We start from the raw sequence: 17,622 nt of genomic DNA on the forward strand, positions 1-17,622 counted from the left end.
CGACCTGCTGGGTTACATGACCAACGCGAACATGGTATTCACCCTGCCAGAGTGCAACAAGTTGTTGAAGCGCTTGGGACAATGGATCCAGGTGCCCCGCACCATGTCGCAAGAGCTCTCCACCTCCGCCACCTCCTCCAAGGCACGTTTCGTCAGGTGGGGGGGTGCCTCCTCCTCCCATCCTGGGGAACCAGCACCTCCCGCTGTGTTCGAGGAGGGCAGCAAGGCAGTCATCTGAAAAACGAGGGGCACACTGGCCCCCCTGCCCTACCCTCCGGCCTGACCTGTCCCGCCACCCTACCCTCCAGCCTGGCCTGCTCCGCTGGCCTACCTCCAGACTAGCCTGCTCACCAGAAGCTCTCTGGTGAGCCCTTCCACTTGACATTGTAAGCAGCCTTGCAAAGGCTGCCAGCGCTTCAGGTAAACAGGCCGCCAGGTCACCATTGGACCCAGCAGACAGTGCACTCCCGCCTCCACCCGCCCACTCCTGCTATCCTTGGGAGTCAGGCATTACGCTATTCTTCTTAATTGCACCGCCCGCATAAAATGGCGGTGCGGACCCGATCATGGGCAGCGATCGGGTCCACGTCTGGCGACACACACTCCCACTCCAACCCCCCCACCAAACAGAAAATTGAGCCCCATGTATAGCTAAATCAATCCTCCCCAACTTATTCGCACAAATATGTTTGTGTGACTGCAATGGCTTTTTCAAATCACTTTGACACTTGTCTAGAAGGTAACTCAAAATTACATTTAAGTTTTCAAGTATCCCCTCATTATCCAATTTGATTAGAGGAAAATCAATTTCAGAATCCTGTGTTTCTACCCCTTTCTCATTATCTACCATCACTAATACCTCTTTTTGTTCCTCTTCCCTGTCAAAGTATTTTTTAAGTATATTTAAATGACACACCCTCTGCTTTTGTCTTCTATCTGGGGTATGTATTAAATAAATTACTTCACTCAATTTCTTTTCAATCCTGTAAGGCCCACTAAACCTTGCCTTTAATGAGTTCCCCAGTACTGGTAACAGAACTAGCACTTTCTCTCCAACAATAAAACTGTGAGCTTTGGCTTTCTTATCTGCCTTCACTTTCATCACTTGCTGTGATATCTTTAAATGTTCCCTAGCCAACTCACATACTCTGTCTAATCTCTCACTCTCTGAGGTTTGAGACATAATCCAGGAGAGTAGTTTCTGGATTTTGACCACCAATTTCTCATAAATCAATTTCAGTAGTCCCCTTACCTAATAACCATAAACAAGGTCAAAAGGGCCAAAATCAGTCGATGCATTAGGAATGTCTCTAATAGCAAATATCAAGAATGGAATTCCTGTATCCCAATCCTGTGGATAATCCTGACAGGATGTTTTCATAATAGTTTTTAAAGCTTGATGCTATTTTTCTCAAAGCCCCTTGTGACTCAGGTTGATAACCTGTTGACTTAAAGTGTTTTATACCCAATCTGTTCATTACTTCCTTAAACAGCTGTAACATACAATTTGAACCCTGATCTGATTTGTTTCCTTAGGTATACCATATATTGTAAAAAAATTTAGTTAACTCTTCCACAATTTTCTTAGTTGTAATATTTCTTAAAGGTATCACTTCAGGGAATCTGGTAGACACATCCATTATTGTCAGTAAGTGCTGATTTCCACTTTTAGTCTTAGGGAGGTGTCCTACACAGTCAATCATGATCCTAGTAAAAGGTTCTTCAAATGCTGGTATTGGGATTAAAGGTGCTGGCTTAATCACTGTTTGTGGTTTCCCTATCACCTGACATGTGTAACATACTCTACAGAATTTGACTATATCCCTTTGCAATCCTGGCCAATAACAATGTTTCTGTACTTTTTCCTGCATCTTTCTAATTCCTAAATGTGCCCCCATTGGAATTTCATGAGCAATCCTCAGAATCTCATATCCATACCCAAATGGGATAACAAATGATGTACCTCCCTCCACCTTTCATTTGCAGAAACATGACCTGGCCTCCATTTTGTCATTAACATTTAAGGTAAAAAACATTCGGGAATACATTTTGCTTCTGTTTCTGAGTAAGCTTTCTGATATAATTCTTTTAATTGTAAATCCTCCTGCTGCAACTTAATTAACTGCCTTGAGTTAAACACTTCAGCTGAATTGTCCCCTCCTTTGTCATTATGAACAGTGTCACCAAACACAGTGTCTGCCAATTAGATTTCAATACCTTCATCCTGCTTTTGAACTTTCTGTCCTTCTTGTTTTTCTTGCTTCAACCTGTGTGCCTGTGATCTCATTATCACACAAACTGGAAACAATCCAGGATGCTCCTTCTGTAATACCTCTGTTGAATGCACTTCTACAGGCTGCTCAACTACTATAAACATCTCCCACATTTGTGATCCAGCTATATCATTACCCAGAATAAATTGAACCCCTGCAATGGCAATTTATCCACCACCCTGACAGTCACTTTGTCAGTTTTCCACTTACTTTTAAAATTTACCTTCCACAAGTGGATAGGTTTAGCATCTCCATGAATACCACTTATTATCACCTGTTCCTGCAATACTCCCGCTGAACAATAAATATCCCTATCCCATAAAATAAGGATTGACTAGTCCCTATGTCTTTTAAAAATTTAACATCTTTACCTGCTCCACCCTGTACACACGGAAAGACTTTCCCATCGCACACAAAATCTTTAAACATTTCTGCAACCTGCCGCTTAGAGTTCTCTTGGTAAACAGTGAACACATTCCCACTTCTTCACCTATCACTGATATCCCTGTTTCACCTGTACAAAAACCATTGGTTTCTCCTGTACCTGAACCTCAGAACCTACAGTACTTTTACTTCCAGAATTTTTCTGCACCCCAATAATTCCAACAGTCTTACCCTGCAATTTCCAACATACTGGCTTCGGGTGCCCTACTTTATTCAAATGTAAACACCTCAACTTTCAAATGTCACTTTTATCCTCAGCACCATCATTTGCATTCTGAGAAAAAACTTCCTTGGAACTTCAAGCTACTTCTTCTTTTCCCTGACTACCTACCTTCCTTTCACCTTGCCACTTTGTATCCTTTTCCGATTTAAAAGGGCGATGAGAAAAAGGTTTAGCTCTATGAGCTAACTCATGCTCATCGGCTATCTCTGCTGCTTGCCTTACATAATCAACGTTTTGTTCCTCCACATGAGCTCTCACTACCGAAGGGATTGAATCTTTGAATTTTTCCGAAAGAATTACTTCTCTAAGAGCTGCATATGTTGCTTCCGTTTTTACTGCCCATATCCACCAGTCAAAATTATTTTGTTTTACTCTTTCAAATTCAGTACAAGTTTCCTCAGACTGTTTTCTCATATCCCTAAATTTCTGCTTGTATGCTTCAGGGGCCAACTCATATGCACTCAACATAGCCTTATTCACCACATCATAATTCTCCGACATTTCTTCTGAGAGTGAAGCATTATGCACTCTATCCACCAACCTGGATTGTAACAATAATATCCAGTTCTCCTGTGGCAATTTCATCTGTTTAACTATCTTAAATAAAATAAAAGATGCTTCAATATTTTTTTCCTCAAACTTTGGAAGAGCTTGTACAAATTTAAACATCTCCCCACTGGGTTCTAGTATGGAGATAAGTCCTTCCTCACCTCCTGGCATTTCTTTTTAAACTGCCAACATTTTCAGTTGGAATTCTCTCTCCCTTTTTTTCTCTTTCCTCCTTCTCTATCTTCACAATTTCTAACTCACTTTCCTGTTTCCTTTTTCTCTCCTGACTTTCTGCCTGTTCCCTCTTGAATGCCCTTTCTCCTTCCTGTTCTTCCATTCAATCGTTTTCATTTGCAACTAAATTTGAGCCCCTTCCAATGAACCACCCCTTGGAGAACTCTGTCTGTCAGGTATTCCGTCCAATTTCAAATGCTGTGCTACCACTTCAATTATGTCTGCTTTCCTAGCCCCCACAGGTAACACTAATTGTAATTTATCCACCAACTCTGTCAACTTACCCTAGGATACTTTTTGTAACCCAATCAAAGTTATATCTTCTACTTCCAAAAAAGATTTAGCCATGGATACAGCCATTTTTTCAGTCTCACCACTTCAAAAATACCTCACGTCCACTCCTGAATTCAAAGTGCTTCTTGTACTCATAACTTTAAGATTCACCAATTCCAAAAAAAGCAAGGAATTACAAATATATCCCGCAATGTACCCCCAGTTATTATGACACAGCCTATGGTAAAAGCTGAAGTGTTCAAATCCGACACGGAAACTTGAAGCAACTATCATAACCCATTTTTGCAATTTGTATGTTTCAAGGTGCAGGGTTTGAATTCAATAGTAATAAGACCACCAAGTCTCAAGAGGTTTTTTATAAACTAAATTAAACATTTATTAATGCAAGAAAGATTGTAAACACGTACATATGTCTACAAACTTACAACGATAATAACTACAAAAATCCCCTAATTAATCTGACTCTCAGTTACACACCTGTTAAGGCAACAGTAAAACTTAAAGATTTAAAGAGACACCTGGCAAAGCACAACCTGGACAGTCACATTCAAAATAAGTTTCTTTTAGCTCTGGGTCCTTGCAGACAGCAGCTCACGGCTTCTCACACTTATTGGATCTTAAAATACTTCTGCCTCACAAACAACCTCCTTTCTCATTTATACATATCTTTCTCATTGAATGTAAATTTTCCATTGTATTACTAGGCTTTTACTTTGACCTCTTCTCACAAAAACATCCTTTGATTCCACCAATTTTATTAGTAAGTTGAAAAAAATAAGCACATTGCTTGGCATCTCCTAGCTAGGTGCAATATTTCACCAATTCTTTTGAATGGTTTATTTAAAAATGCAAATTTCCCCCTTCACACCTATGTTTCTAAACTTCCTCATGTTTATCTAATTACCATTTCAAACTTACTTCTTTCTATACATCAAAGCTGCTAGACCAGATTGCTTTAATCCAATTAAGACACACACACACACACACACACACATAGACACAGACACAACTAAACTCTATTTTACAAAATAATTTCCAATAACATTATAGACATTAATATCTCTTTGTGACAGCCCTCACTCTCTATTGTCCATGCTCACTCTTTGCTGTCGGCTCTCACTCTTGGCTGTCCACTCTCACACTCCGCTGTCTGCTCTCCCTCATTGTTGTTGGCTCTCATTCAATACTGTCCATTGTCACTCCCTGCTATCCACTTGCATTCTCTGCTGCCACTCTTACTGTCTGCTGTCCAGTCTCACTCTCTGTTGTCTGCTCCAAATCTCTGCTGTCCACCCTCAATCTTTGTTGTCAGTTCTCACTCTCTGCTGTCTGCTCTCACTCTCTGCTGTCTGCTCTCACTCACTGCTGTCCTTTCTCACTCACTGCCAACCCTCTCCCTCTCTGCTGTCTGCTCTCACTCACTGCTGCTCGCTCTCACTTGCTGCTTCTCACCCTCACTCTCTGCTGTTTGCTCTCACTCTCTGACATCCAGCCTTGCTCTCTGCTGTATGCTCTCACTCTCCACTGTATGCTCTCACTCTCCACTGTATGCTCTCACTCTATGTTATTCTCCCTCACTCTCTGCTGTTCACCTTCACTCTCTGCTGTTCTACCTCACTCTCTGCTGTTTGCCTTCACTCTCTGCTGTTCACCTTCACTCTCTGCTGTTCGACCTCACTTTCTGCTGTTTGCCCTCACTCTCTGTTATTCACCCTCATTCTCTGCTGTCCGCTCTCATTCACTGCTGTAAACTCTCTGCTGTATTGTCTCACTCTGTGCAGTATGCTCTCACTCTCTGTTGTTCGTCTTCATTCTCTGCTGCCTGGTCTCACTATATGCTGTCCACTCTCACTCGCTGCTGCTCGCTTATACTTGCTGCTTCTCGCTCTCACTTTCTGCTGTCTGCTCTCACTCTCTGATATCCAGCCTCACTCTCTGCTGTATGCTTTCACTCTGTAATGTATGCTTTCATTCCCTGCTCTCTGCTCTCACTCTCTGCTGTCCTCCTTCACTCACTGCTACCTCTCTCCCTCTTTGCCATCCTTGTTCACTCTCTGCTGTCTGTTCTCTATCTTTGCTGCCACCTCTCACTCTCTGCTGTCTGCTCTCACTCTCTGATATCTGGACTCACTCTCTGCTGTCTGCTCTGATACTTACTGTCTGCTCTCACTCTCTGCAGTCTGCTCTCACTCTCTGCGGTCTGCTCTCACTTGCTGCTGCTTGCTCTCACTCACTGCTGTCTGCTCTCACTCTCTGCTGTCCTCTCTCACTCATTGCCAACCCTCTCCCTCTCTGCTGTCTGCTCTCATTATCTGATATCCAGCCTCACTCTCTGCTGTATGCTCTCACTGTCCGCTGTACGCTCTCACTCTCTGTTATTCTCCCTCACTCTCTGCTGTTCGCCTTCATTCTCAGCTGTTCAACGTCAATCTCTGCTGTTTGACCTCATTCTCTGTTATTCGCTCTCCCTCTCTGCGGTCCACTCTCATTCACTGCTGTAAACTCTCTGCTGTATTGTCTCACTCTATGCTGTAGGCTCTCACTCTCTGTTGTTCATCTTCATTCTCTGCTGCCCGCTCTCACTCGCTGCTGCTTGCTCTCACTCGCTGCTTCTCACTCTCACTCTTTGCTGTCTGCTCTCACTCTATACTGTATGCTCTTACTCCCTGCTCTCTGCTCTCACTCTCTGCTGTCCTCCCTCAGTCACTGCTACCCCTCTCTCTTTCTGCCATCCTTGCTCGCTCTCTGCTGTCTGTTCTCTTTCTTTGCTGCCATCTCTGACTCTCTGTAGTCTGCTCTCACTCTCTGATATCTGGCTTCACTCTCTGCGGACCGTTCTGACAGTGTTTGCTCTCACTCTCTGCTGTCCTCTCTCACTCTCTGCTGTCCACTCGCATTCTCTGCTGTCTGCTCGCACTCTCTGCTGTCCGCCCGCACACTCTGCTGTCTGCACACACTCTCTGCTGTCTGCTGTCACTGCAGAGAATGAGAGCAGACAGCTGAGACTGAGCAATAATGGTTACTGTAGTGATGTCTTTGCTGACCCCAGGCAGTAACATTCCCACATTGTAAGCTGCAGGTGTCCTTTCTGTAAATAGCACTATGTCCTGCAACTTATTCCCTGCTGACCAGATGTACATTTTTGTTCCGAGTAGCCTTGGTGGGTTTCTTGTGTTTTCTCAGACAGGGGACCTCACTCTAGGGCTGAGAACAAAAATTCACAACATTGCTACATTAGCCTTTTTCCCTGTGGAGTTACAAGAACTCAAGGGCTTTGAATGCATTTTTATAACCATTTTCATTTAAAAAGAAACATGCATTTAAATAGCACCTTTGCGGCCTCATGATATTCCAAATAGTTGAGCAAAAGAATCTCTTAGACAGACAATAAATTGTGTGAGGGGACTCGCACATTGATGACAGACATTTCCCAATCCAGGTTTTCCTCCTTACAAGAACATAAGAAATAGGAGCAGGAGTAGATTAAAACAAAAACAAAAACAGAATTACCTGGAAAAACTCAGCAGGTCTGGCAGCATCGGCGGAGAAGAAAAGAGTTGACGTTTCGAGTCCTCATGACCCTTCGACAGAACTTGAGTTCGAGTCCAAGAAAGAGTTGAAATATAAGCTGGTTTAAGGTGTGTGTGTGGGGGGCGGAGAGAGAGAGAGAGAGAGAAGTGGAGAGGGGGGTGTGGTTGTAGGGACAAACAAGCAGTGATAGAAGCAGATCATCAAAAGATGTCAACAACAATAGTACAAAAGAACACATAGGTGGTAAAGTTAAAGTTGGTGATATTATCTAAACGAATGTGCTAATTAAGAATGGATGGTAGGGCACTCAAGGTATAGCTCTAGTGGGGGTGGGGAGAGCATAAAAGATTTTTAAAATAATGGAAATATGTGGGAAAAGGAAAATCTTTATAATTTATTGAAAAAAAAAGGAAGGGGGAAACAGAAAGGGGTTGGGGATGGGGGAGGGAGCTCACGACCTAAAGTTGTTGAATTCAATATTCAGTCCGGAAGGCTGCAAAGTGCCTAGTCGGAAGATGAGGTGTTGTTCCTCCAGTTTGCGTTGGGCTTCACTGGAACAATGCAGCAAGCCAAGGACAGACATGTGGGCAAGAGAGCAGGGTGGAGTGTTAAAATGGCAAGCGACAGGGAGGTTTGGGTCATTCTTGCGGACAGACCACAGGTGTTCTGCAAAGCGGTCGCCCAGTTTACGTTTGGTCTCTCCAATGTAGAGGAGACCACATTGGGAGCAACGAATGCAGTAGACTAAGTTGGGGGAAATGCAAGTGAAATGCTGCTTCACTTGAAAGGAGTGTTTGGGTCCTTGGACGGTGAGGAGAGAGGAAGTAAAGGGGCAGGTGTTGCATCTTTTGCGTGGGCATGGGGTGGTGCCATAGGAGGGGGTTGAGGAGTAGGGGGTGATGGAGGAGTGGACCAGGGTGTCCCGGAGGGAGCGATCCCTACGGAATGCTGATTGGGGGGGGTGAAGGGAAGATGTGTTTGGTGGTGGCATCATGCTGGAGTTGGCGGAAATGGCAGAGGATGATCCTTTGAATGCGGAGGCTGGTGTGGTGATAAGTGAGGACAAGGGGGACCCTATCATGTTTCTGGGAGGGAGGAGAAAGCGTGAGGGCGGATGCGCGGGAGATGGGCCGGACAAGGTTGAGGGCCCTGTCAACGACCGTGGGTGGAAAACCTCGGTTAAGGAAGAAGGAGGACATGTCAGAGGAACTGTTTTTGAAGGAAGCATCATCGGAACAGATGCGACGGAGGCGAAGGAACTGAGAGAATGGCATGGAGTCCTTACAGGAAGCGGGGTGTGAGGAGCTGTAGTCAAGATAGCCGTGGGAGTCGGTGGGTTTGTAATGGATATTGGTGGACAGTCTATCACCAGAGATTGAGACAGAGAGGTCAAGGAAGGGAAGGGAAGTGTCAGAGATGGACCACGTGAAAATGATGGAGGGGTGGAGATTGGAAGCAAAATTAATAAATTTTTCCAAGTCCCGACGAGAGCATGAAGCGGCACCGAAGTAATCATCGATGTACCGGAGAAAGTGTTGTGGAAGGGGGCCGGAGTAGGACTGGAACAAGGAATGTTCCACATACCCCATGAAGAGACAGGCATAGCTGGGGCCCATGCGGGTACCCATAGCCACACCTTTTATTTGGAGGAAGTGAGAGGAGTTGAAGGAGAAATTGTTCAGCGTGAGAACAAGTTCAGCCAGACGGAGGAGAGTAGTGGTGGATGGGGATTGTTCGGGCCTCTGTTCAAGGAAGAAGCTAAGGGCCCTCAGACCATCCTGGTGGGGGATGGAGGTGTAGAGGGATTGGACGTCCATGGTGAAGAGGAAGCGGTTGGGGCCAGGGAACTGGAAATTGTTGATGTGACGTAAGGTGTCAGAGGAATCACGGATGTAGGTGGGAAGGGACTGGACAAGGGGAGAGAGAAGGGAGTCAAGATAACGAGAAATGAGTTCTGTGGGGCAGGAGCAAGCTGAGTCGATCGGTCTACCGGGGCAGTTCTGTTTGTGGATTTTGGGTAGGAGATAGAAGTGGGCCGTCCGAGGTTGGGCGGCTATCAGGTTGGAAGCTGTGGGAGGGAGATCCCCAGAGGAGATGAGGTCAGTGACAGTCCTGGAAACAATGGCTTGATGTTCAGTGGTGGGGTCATGGTCCAGGGAGAGGTAGGAGGAAGTGTCTGCGAGTTGACCCTCAGCTTCCGCGAGGTAGAGGTCAGTGTGCCAGACAACAACAGCACCACCCTTGTCAGCAGGTTTGATGACAATGTCAGGGTTGGACCTGAGAGAATGGAGTGCAGTAAGTTCAGAGAGAGACAGGTTAGAATGGGTGAGAGGAGCAGAGAAATTGAGACGACTAATGTCACGCCGACAGTTCTCAATGAAAAGATCAAGAGGAGGTAAGAATCCAGAGGGAGGGGTCCAGGTGGAGGGAGAATATTGGAGATGGGTAAAAGGATCCGTTGAACTAAGAGAGGACTCCTGCCCAAAGAAGTGAGCCCGGAGACGAAGACGGCGGAAGAAGAGTTCAGCATCATGCCGAGCCCGAAATTCATTGAGGTGAGGGCGTAAGGTATGAAACTAAGTCCTTTGCTGAGCACTGAACGTTCAGCATCGGAGAGGGGAAGGTCAGGGGGTATAGTGAATACACGGCTGGGGTTGGGATTGGAAGATGGGGTAGGGACGGAGGGACAGGCAGGGGTGGAGGGTCCTAGATGGGTGTTGGTGTCGATGAGTTGTTGGAGCTTGCGTTCCTTAGCACTTGAAAGAAAGATAAAAAGTTTCTTGTTGAGGCGTCGGATGAGCCAAAGGATCAAATGAAACTGGGGGCACGCGCAGCTTTGAAAAAGGGTACGGCGGTGCTGCTGGAGGGAGAGGTCGAGTGTGTTCATATGGCGGTGCATGGCACTGAGTGTGGATTTCAGAATGTGATGGGAACAGCAGTCCGAGAAACATTTTATGTCCCGGAGATACCTGTAATCCTGGGTGGGTTCGAAACATGAGGTGTGGAATTTCAGTTGAAATCCACGTGGGGTAAGTCGGAGATGGAGACAGTCACTGAGAAAGGAGATATGGCTGTGAAAGCGGGTTTTGGTAAACACTTTGTCAAACACCAGGAGGGAAATGGAAAGCAAGGAAGGTGAGCAGGGCAAAAGAGAGAAATGGAAATCTTGTCGCAGAAAAGAACAGAACTTCTTCAAGGAGGTAGGCATTTCTTGAAGAGCAGTGGCAGTCAATTAAACACAGAGATAAAAACAAAAAAACTGCAGATGCTGGAAATCTAAAACAAAAACAAAAACAGAATTACCTGGAAAAACTCAGCAGGTCTGGCAGCATCGGCGGAGAAGAAAAGAGTTGACATTTCGAGTCCCCATGACCCTTCGACAGAACTTGAGTTCGAGTCCAAGAAAGAGTTGAAATATAAGCTGGTTTAAGGTGTGTGTGTGGGGGGGCGGAGAGAGAGAGAGAGAGAGAGAGAGAGAAGTGGAGTGGGGGTGTGGTTGTAGGGACAGACAAGCAGTGATAGAAGCAGATCATCAAAAGATGTCAACAACAATAGTACAAAAGAACACATAGGTGTTAAAGTTAAAGTTGGTGATATTATCTAAACGAATGTGCTAATTAAGAATGGATGATGGGGCACTCAAGGTATAGCTCTAGTGGGGGTGGGGAGAGCATAAAAGATTTTTAAATAATGGAAATAGGTGGGAAAAGGAAAATCTTTATAATTTATTGAAAAAAAAAGGAAGGGGGAAACAGAAAGGGGGTGGGGATGGGGGAGGGAGCTCACGACCTAAAGTTGTTGAATTCAGTATTCAGTCCGGATGGCTGTAAGGTGCCTAGTCGGAAGATGAGGTCTTGTTTCTCCAGTTTGCGCTGGGCTTCACTGGAACAATGCAGCAAGCCAAGGACAGACATGTGGGCAAGAGAGCAGGGTGGAGTGTTAAAATGGCAAGCGACAGGGAGGTTTGGGTCATTCTTGCGGACAGACCACAGGTGTTCTGCAAAGCGGTCGCCCAGTTTACGTTTGGTCTCTCCAATGTAGAGGAGACCACATTGGGAGCAACGAATGCAGTAGACTAAGTTGGGGGAAATGCAAGTGAAATGCTGCTTCACTTGAAAGGAGTGTTTGGGTCCTTGGAGGAGAGAGGTAGTGAAGGGGCAGGTGTTGCATCTTTTGCGTGGGCATGGGGTGGCCATAGGAGGGGGTTGAGGAGTAGGGGGTGATGGAGGAGTGGACCAGGGTGTCCCGGAGGGAGCGATCCCTATGGAATGCCGATAGCGGGGGTGAAGGGAAGATGTGTTTGGTGGTGGCATCATGCTGGAGTTGGCGGAAATGGCAGAGGATGATCCTTTGAATGCGGAGGCTGGTGTGGTGATAAGTGAGGACAAGGGGGACCCTATCATGTTTCTGGGAGGGAGGAGAAGGCTTGAGGGCGGATGCGCGGGAGATGGGCCGGACAAGGTTGAGGGCCCTGTCAACGACCGTGGGTGGAAAACCTCGGTTAAGGAAGAAGGAGGACATGTCAGAGGAACTGTTTTTGAAGGTAGCATCATCGGAACAGATGCGACAGAGGCGAAGGAACTGAGAGAATGGCATGGAGTCCTTACAGGAAGCGGGGTGTGAGGAGCTGTAGTCGAGATAGCCGTGGGAGTCGGTGGGTTTGTAATGGATATTGGTGGACAGTCTATCACCAGAGATTGAGACAGAGAGGTCAAGGAAGGGAAGGGAAGTGTCAGAGATGGACCACGTGAAAATGATGGAGGGGTGGAGATTGGAAGCAAAATTAATAAATTTTTCCAAGTCCCGACAAGAGCATGAAGCGGCACCGAAGTAATCATCGATGTACCGGAGAAAGAGTTGTGGAAGGGGGCCGGAGTAGGACTGGAACAAGGAATGTTCCACATACCCCATAAAGAGACAGGCATAGCTGGGGCCCATGCGGGTACCCATAGCTACACCTAGTAGTAGATTGTTTGGCCCTTCAAGACTGTTATGCCATTCAATATGATCATGGCTGAGTGTCTACATAATTCTACTTTCCTGCCTGCTACCCATATCCCTTGATTCCCTGAAAGACCAAAAATTAGCCTATCTCAGCTTCCACAACCCTCTGATGTAGAGAATTCCAAAGGTTCACAACACTTTGAGTGAAGAAATTTCTCCTCATCTCACTCCTAAATGATCACTCCCTTGTTCTGAGATTTTGATCCCTTGTTCTCGATTCCCCATCCAGGGGATGCAATTTCTCAATTCTATCCAGTCAAGCCCCTTCAAAGTCTTTTATGTTTCAATAAGAGCACAACTCATTCATCTAAACTCCAGCAAATATAGGCCCAATTTACTCAGCCTCTCATCATAAGACATCCCTGTCATCCCAGGAACCAATCTAGTGAATCTTCATTGTACCATCTCCAAGTATATTCTTCTTTAGATACAGAAACCAATTTTTTTTTAAATTCTTTCATAGGATGTGGGCATCACTGGCAAGGTCAGCATTTGATTCCCTTGAAATGAGGCCATTTCAAAGGGCACTTAAGAGTTAACCACATCACTGTGCTGTGGATTTAGAGAATCACATGTAGGCCAGACCAGGTGAGGACAGCAGATTTCCTTCCCTACAACAATCAATGATAATTTCATGATCACCATTACTGAGACTAGCTTTCAGCGCCACCAGCTACTGTGTTGGGATTTGAATCCATGATCCCAGAGCATTAGCCTGGGCCTCTGGATTACCAGACCAATGACATTACCACTACACCACCATCTTGAATTGTGCAGAGTACTCTAGGTGTGGTCTCACCAGAGCTCTGTGTAATTGTAGCAATACTTCCTTATTTTTGTGTTCCAGTCTGCTTGCAATAAAGGCCAACTTGCCATTTGCTTTTTCAGTTGCTTGCTGGACCTGCATACTCCTTGTATGAGTACACCTAAGTCCCTCTGAACAGCAAAATTTACAAATGTCATGGCTTTTCAAAAATGTTCTACTTTTCTATTCTTATCACCAAAGTGAATAACTTCATACTTCCTCACAATATACTTCATCTGTCACCTTGTTGTGTACTCACTTAACCTTCCTATATGCGTCAAATCTTGTGCCCCCAACCCATCCTCTATGGTGAGGTTGGTGGTTGGGGGACACCACCACCTGCCCACCTAATCCATGGTGGGAAGGCCCAAGGTGCCAATTGATGCCCTCAAGTGGACAACTAATGCCCGCTTAAGGGTCTCATGTCAGTGCTGCTGAGTTTGGTGTGTTGGGGGGGGGTGATGGGGGCTGCTCACCGTGCGGGAATTACAGCAGGTAAACCCATGTGGAGTAGCTTACAGGCTCCTGGTAGAGGAGGAGCCTCTCATTCAAAGGCACTGATTGTCTAATCGAGGCACCCTGCATCAGGAAGAGGGGGCCTGCTGAGAGCCACCCCACTGCCCCTTCTGCCAACCCCCTCACCACCACTTCCCCACAACACCCACCCGGTGACCCCTCCCCCACCATCACCTACCTCTGGCCTGGGGTTCAGCGGTGACCCTAGGCCTTGGGTGGGTATTGTACTGACAGCAGCACCACCTCTTCAACGGCACTGTCGTTCAATAGACTGCCAGCTTCTGATTGACATGCAACTCTTGATGGCCAGGACTTCCACCTCCATGCTCCTTGATCCCAGGGAAAGGTTCACTGACAGCCTGTCAAGTGCTTAAGTGGCCCATGATGTGGCAGGCCTTCCTGAAAAGAGATGATGCATGGCCTTGCCTGTTGTAGAAAGTCCTGTTGGTTCTACAATATTCCAGCCTATGTCTTTGTAGCCTTTTTGTGTCCTCCTCACTACTTGCATCCCCAGCAAGCTTTGATTCATCAGCAAACTTGGATACATTTGCTTCATTCATTTGGATACCTTCAACTAAGTCATTAGTCTTCTTTTTCCCACAATCTCCACTATGGGTAGGACAAGGAGGCGGGTCCCCCATCCACTCCAGCCAGAATGGGAATTAAGCCCCACGTTGTTGGCACCAATCTGATCCACACCAGCCATCCAAGGAGCCTGAGTTGCTGTGGCAACATACACTTTTGCTTGCATGTTATTGTCCAAAGCTATGAACAGTGATGGCAGAGGCTCCAATTTTCTTTCCATTACATGGCTGACCAGGAATCTCTCTTGTTCTTACCACCTCCTATTGGTATATGCTGCACGGGTTTGCAGATTGACACTCAATCTGTTAGCCACATAATGAATGCATCTTCCTTGGCCATTAGGTCCTGGAGTGGGACTTAAACCTGGAGCTTCTGGCTCAGGGGCAGTGTTGCTACCACTGTGCCACAAGACCTCCAAGTCATTAATATAGCACATAGCTGAGATCTCAGCACTTATCCTTGTGGCACTCCACTAGTCACAGCCTGTCAACTTGAAAATGCCACATTTATCCCCACTTTTAAACAATCCTCTAGCCATGCTAATATATCGCCCCCAACTCAATGAACCCTTGTCCTCCTTATTAACCTTTTTGTCTGACACCTTATCGAATGCCCTTTGGAAATCCAAGAATATTACATATATTAGTTCCCCTTTATCAGCCCTACTGATTACTTCTTTAAAAAACTAATTGATTTATCAGACAGGATTTCCCTTTCATAAAACCATGCCAGGAAACAGCACATGGAAGAGACACTAATGATAGGAATGCTACAGAATGTACTCTGGGTGGGGGAACTTCAATGTCTATCACCAAGATGGAACAAAATGTCCACTTCCATCACTGAATCCCCTGCCATCAACAGCCTGCCAGCTACCTTTGACCAGGAACTTAACTGGACTTGCCAAATAAATGCTGTGGCTACAAGAGTAGTCTAGAGGCTAGGAATTCTGTGGTGAACTTAACTCCTGAATTCACAAAGACCATCTACAAGGTACAAGTCAGGAGTGTGATGGAATACTTTCCATTTGCCTGGGTAAGTACAACTCCAACAACACTCAAGAAGCTGAATGCCATCCAGGAAAAGCATCTGTTTGATTGGCAGCCCATCCACTAGCTTCAACATTCACTCTATCCATCACTAGTGCACAGTGGTATCAGTGTGTACCATACACAAAATTCACTGCAGTAACTCATCAAGGTTTCTTCAATAGGAACTCCTAAACTTTTGACCTCTACTGCCTGGAAGAACAAGGGCAACAGGCATCGGGTTTGTTATTTAAATTGAGTTGGTCCAAATTGAATTTTCCCTGTCATTGCAATTTTTATGGATGTGGATGGGTTCCTGAAGGTTGTAGGAACCATGCCAGGTAAGTCAGTTCATGAACCTTGGGAGAAACCTATTGTGGAGTCAGAAGCCTTTTGACAGGTAAGTTTAAAGGCTCTTGCCAACTTCAACTGTCATAATGTAATGGTGTATAATGATTTAATTATGTTTTCTAATAGTGATTGATCATCTGGCTCAGTTCTAAAAAGGGAAAAAACTATTAAATTGACCAGAATGAAGTAAGATTTCAGCTGCATTCGAGTCTTTTCTCCAGTGGATAGAGTCCTCTACTGCATTCTATGAATATATATAAGGGACTCTGTGGTTTGATTTTCACATTGATTTAATGTCCTGACATCTGCTGATCTTTTGAAGCACACTTACAATATCCACAACCTGTGTACGTGCCCCTACTAGGCCGAATCTATTAGTGAGTCTTGAAGCTGAGCCAAGCATTCATAATGAGAACATCTGGAAAAACAGATATCTGTCCATCTGTTCTGCATGCTTCTGTTGATACAGTTGCAAGATGGCCTTATTATGAATGAGTGGTTCATCTCCAAGACTCGCCACAGCTGCAAAGGGACTTATGAGTTTTGTTTTATTGACAGTTTTATAAGCCTGTAATAGCATTATCTTTGTTTGAAGTGGTTTTTCAATACCTGTGTGTTTATTTGGACAGGGTTAAGAGGTGTTATGTGGAATAAATATTTATTCAGTGGGACTTTCAGGGGCTGTGTTTGTTTGACAGTTTAATGTTACTGCAAGATGGGCAATTTTTTCAAAGAAAATGTTGAATGCCTTATTTTGTTATTTCATGAGCTTTTCAAAGTATTGCTGGTGATTAAACAATAGGGTTGGAAGCCCACACCTGTAGTGGTGTACCAGATGAGGTCCATCCCTTAGAGACAGCAGTAACTCAGAGCAACAGCTGCTAAGATTGATTACTCTTTGCCATTTAGATTATAGGCTTCAATGTAAATCCACATGGTAACCAAGCTTGCTTTCAGCAGCTGTAGATCAGGGTCCCTTAATGCAGAATTCACTGCATAGCCTGTGAATGATCTCAGAAACATTCTGAATGCGCTGCTATGGTAAATAATGGTGGAGGGAGGGGAGCGCGGAAATGCTTGTCCCATGGTGTAATCTGCTAAGTAGTGTAAAAGGAGCAGACACCCTCAGATATGAATTTGCCCCATTTTCTGACCCACTGCCGCATTAGAATTACGCCAAAAGTTGCAATTTCTGTACTTATGATTATCAGTTTCAATTATACACACTCAGTAATGGATCATTTCAAGCCCCAGATGTTTATCACAAAGTAACTAATAATAGCAAATTGTAGGAGAGATAAATTTGTCTTATAAATACAGACAGAGTCTAAAGTAGCTTATGTTTCACTATGGGCTGTTTTGCACTATTGCCCAGAAAAAGTTTCATCGCTAAATGCTTATAAGATTTTTTATAATTATTGTTTGTAACTTCTCTTAAAACCACTGTTATATTTCTCATCAACAGCTGTTGACTTTTCCATCATATTAATAATTCTTCTCTGTTTTGCCCCCCAAGGTAACATGTTTGTTCCGTGGACTTATGAAGGTAATAATTGTTGTTTGAATATGCAACCTGATTCGATGTTGATCATAACAGTTACATCAAAGATTAATAATTAATGGACAACAGCTGCCTGGTGCGAGCTGACGCTGCCCCATTATTAAACAGGGCAAGCAGCTGCTCAGCAAAGAGCTATACTGGGATTTCCTGCTGCGGTTTGTCTCTCAGTTGGCCAGCAGCGCCTTCAGTGGTAGATTGGCTGAAATCATGTTCACATATCTTTT

General features: G+C 45.0%; 1 protein-coding gene across 2 annotated transcripts in view; it reads left to right on the plus strand.

The window, feature by feature from the left end:
- Window positions 1–17,622, plus strand: part of ca9 (carbonic anhydrase IX) — a 132,568-nt gene that overhangs the window by 29,560 nt on the left and 85,386 nt on the right. For both annotated transcript variants that reach the window (XM_041195565.1, XM_041195574.1), the window contains exon 2: window positions 17,354–17,383. In XM_041195565.1, coding sequence (XP_041051499.1) covers window positions 17,354–17,383 — 30 coding nt within the window. The remainder of the gene's footprint in view (window positions 1–17,353; window positions 17,384–17,622) is intronic.

Source organism: Carcharodon carcharias, chromosome 1 (assembly GCF_017639515.1).
Source record: "Carcharodon carcharias isolate sCarCar2 chromosome 1, sCarCar2.pri, whole genome shotgun sequence".
NCBI lineage: Eukaryota > Metazoa > Chordata > Chondrichthyes > Lamniformes > Lamnidae > Carcharodon > Carcharodon carcharias.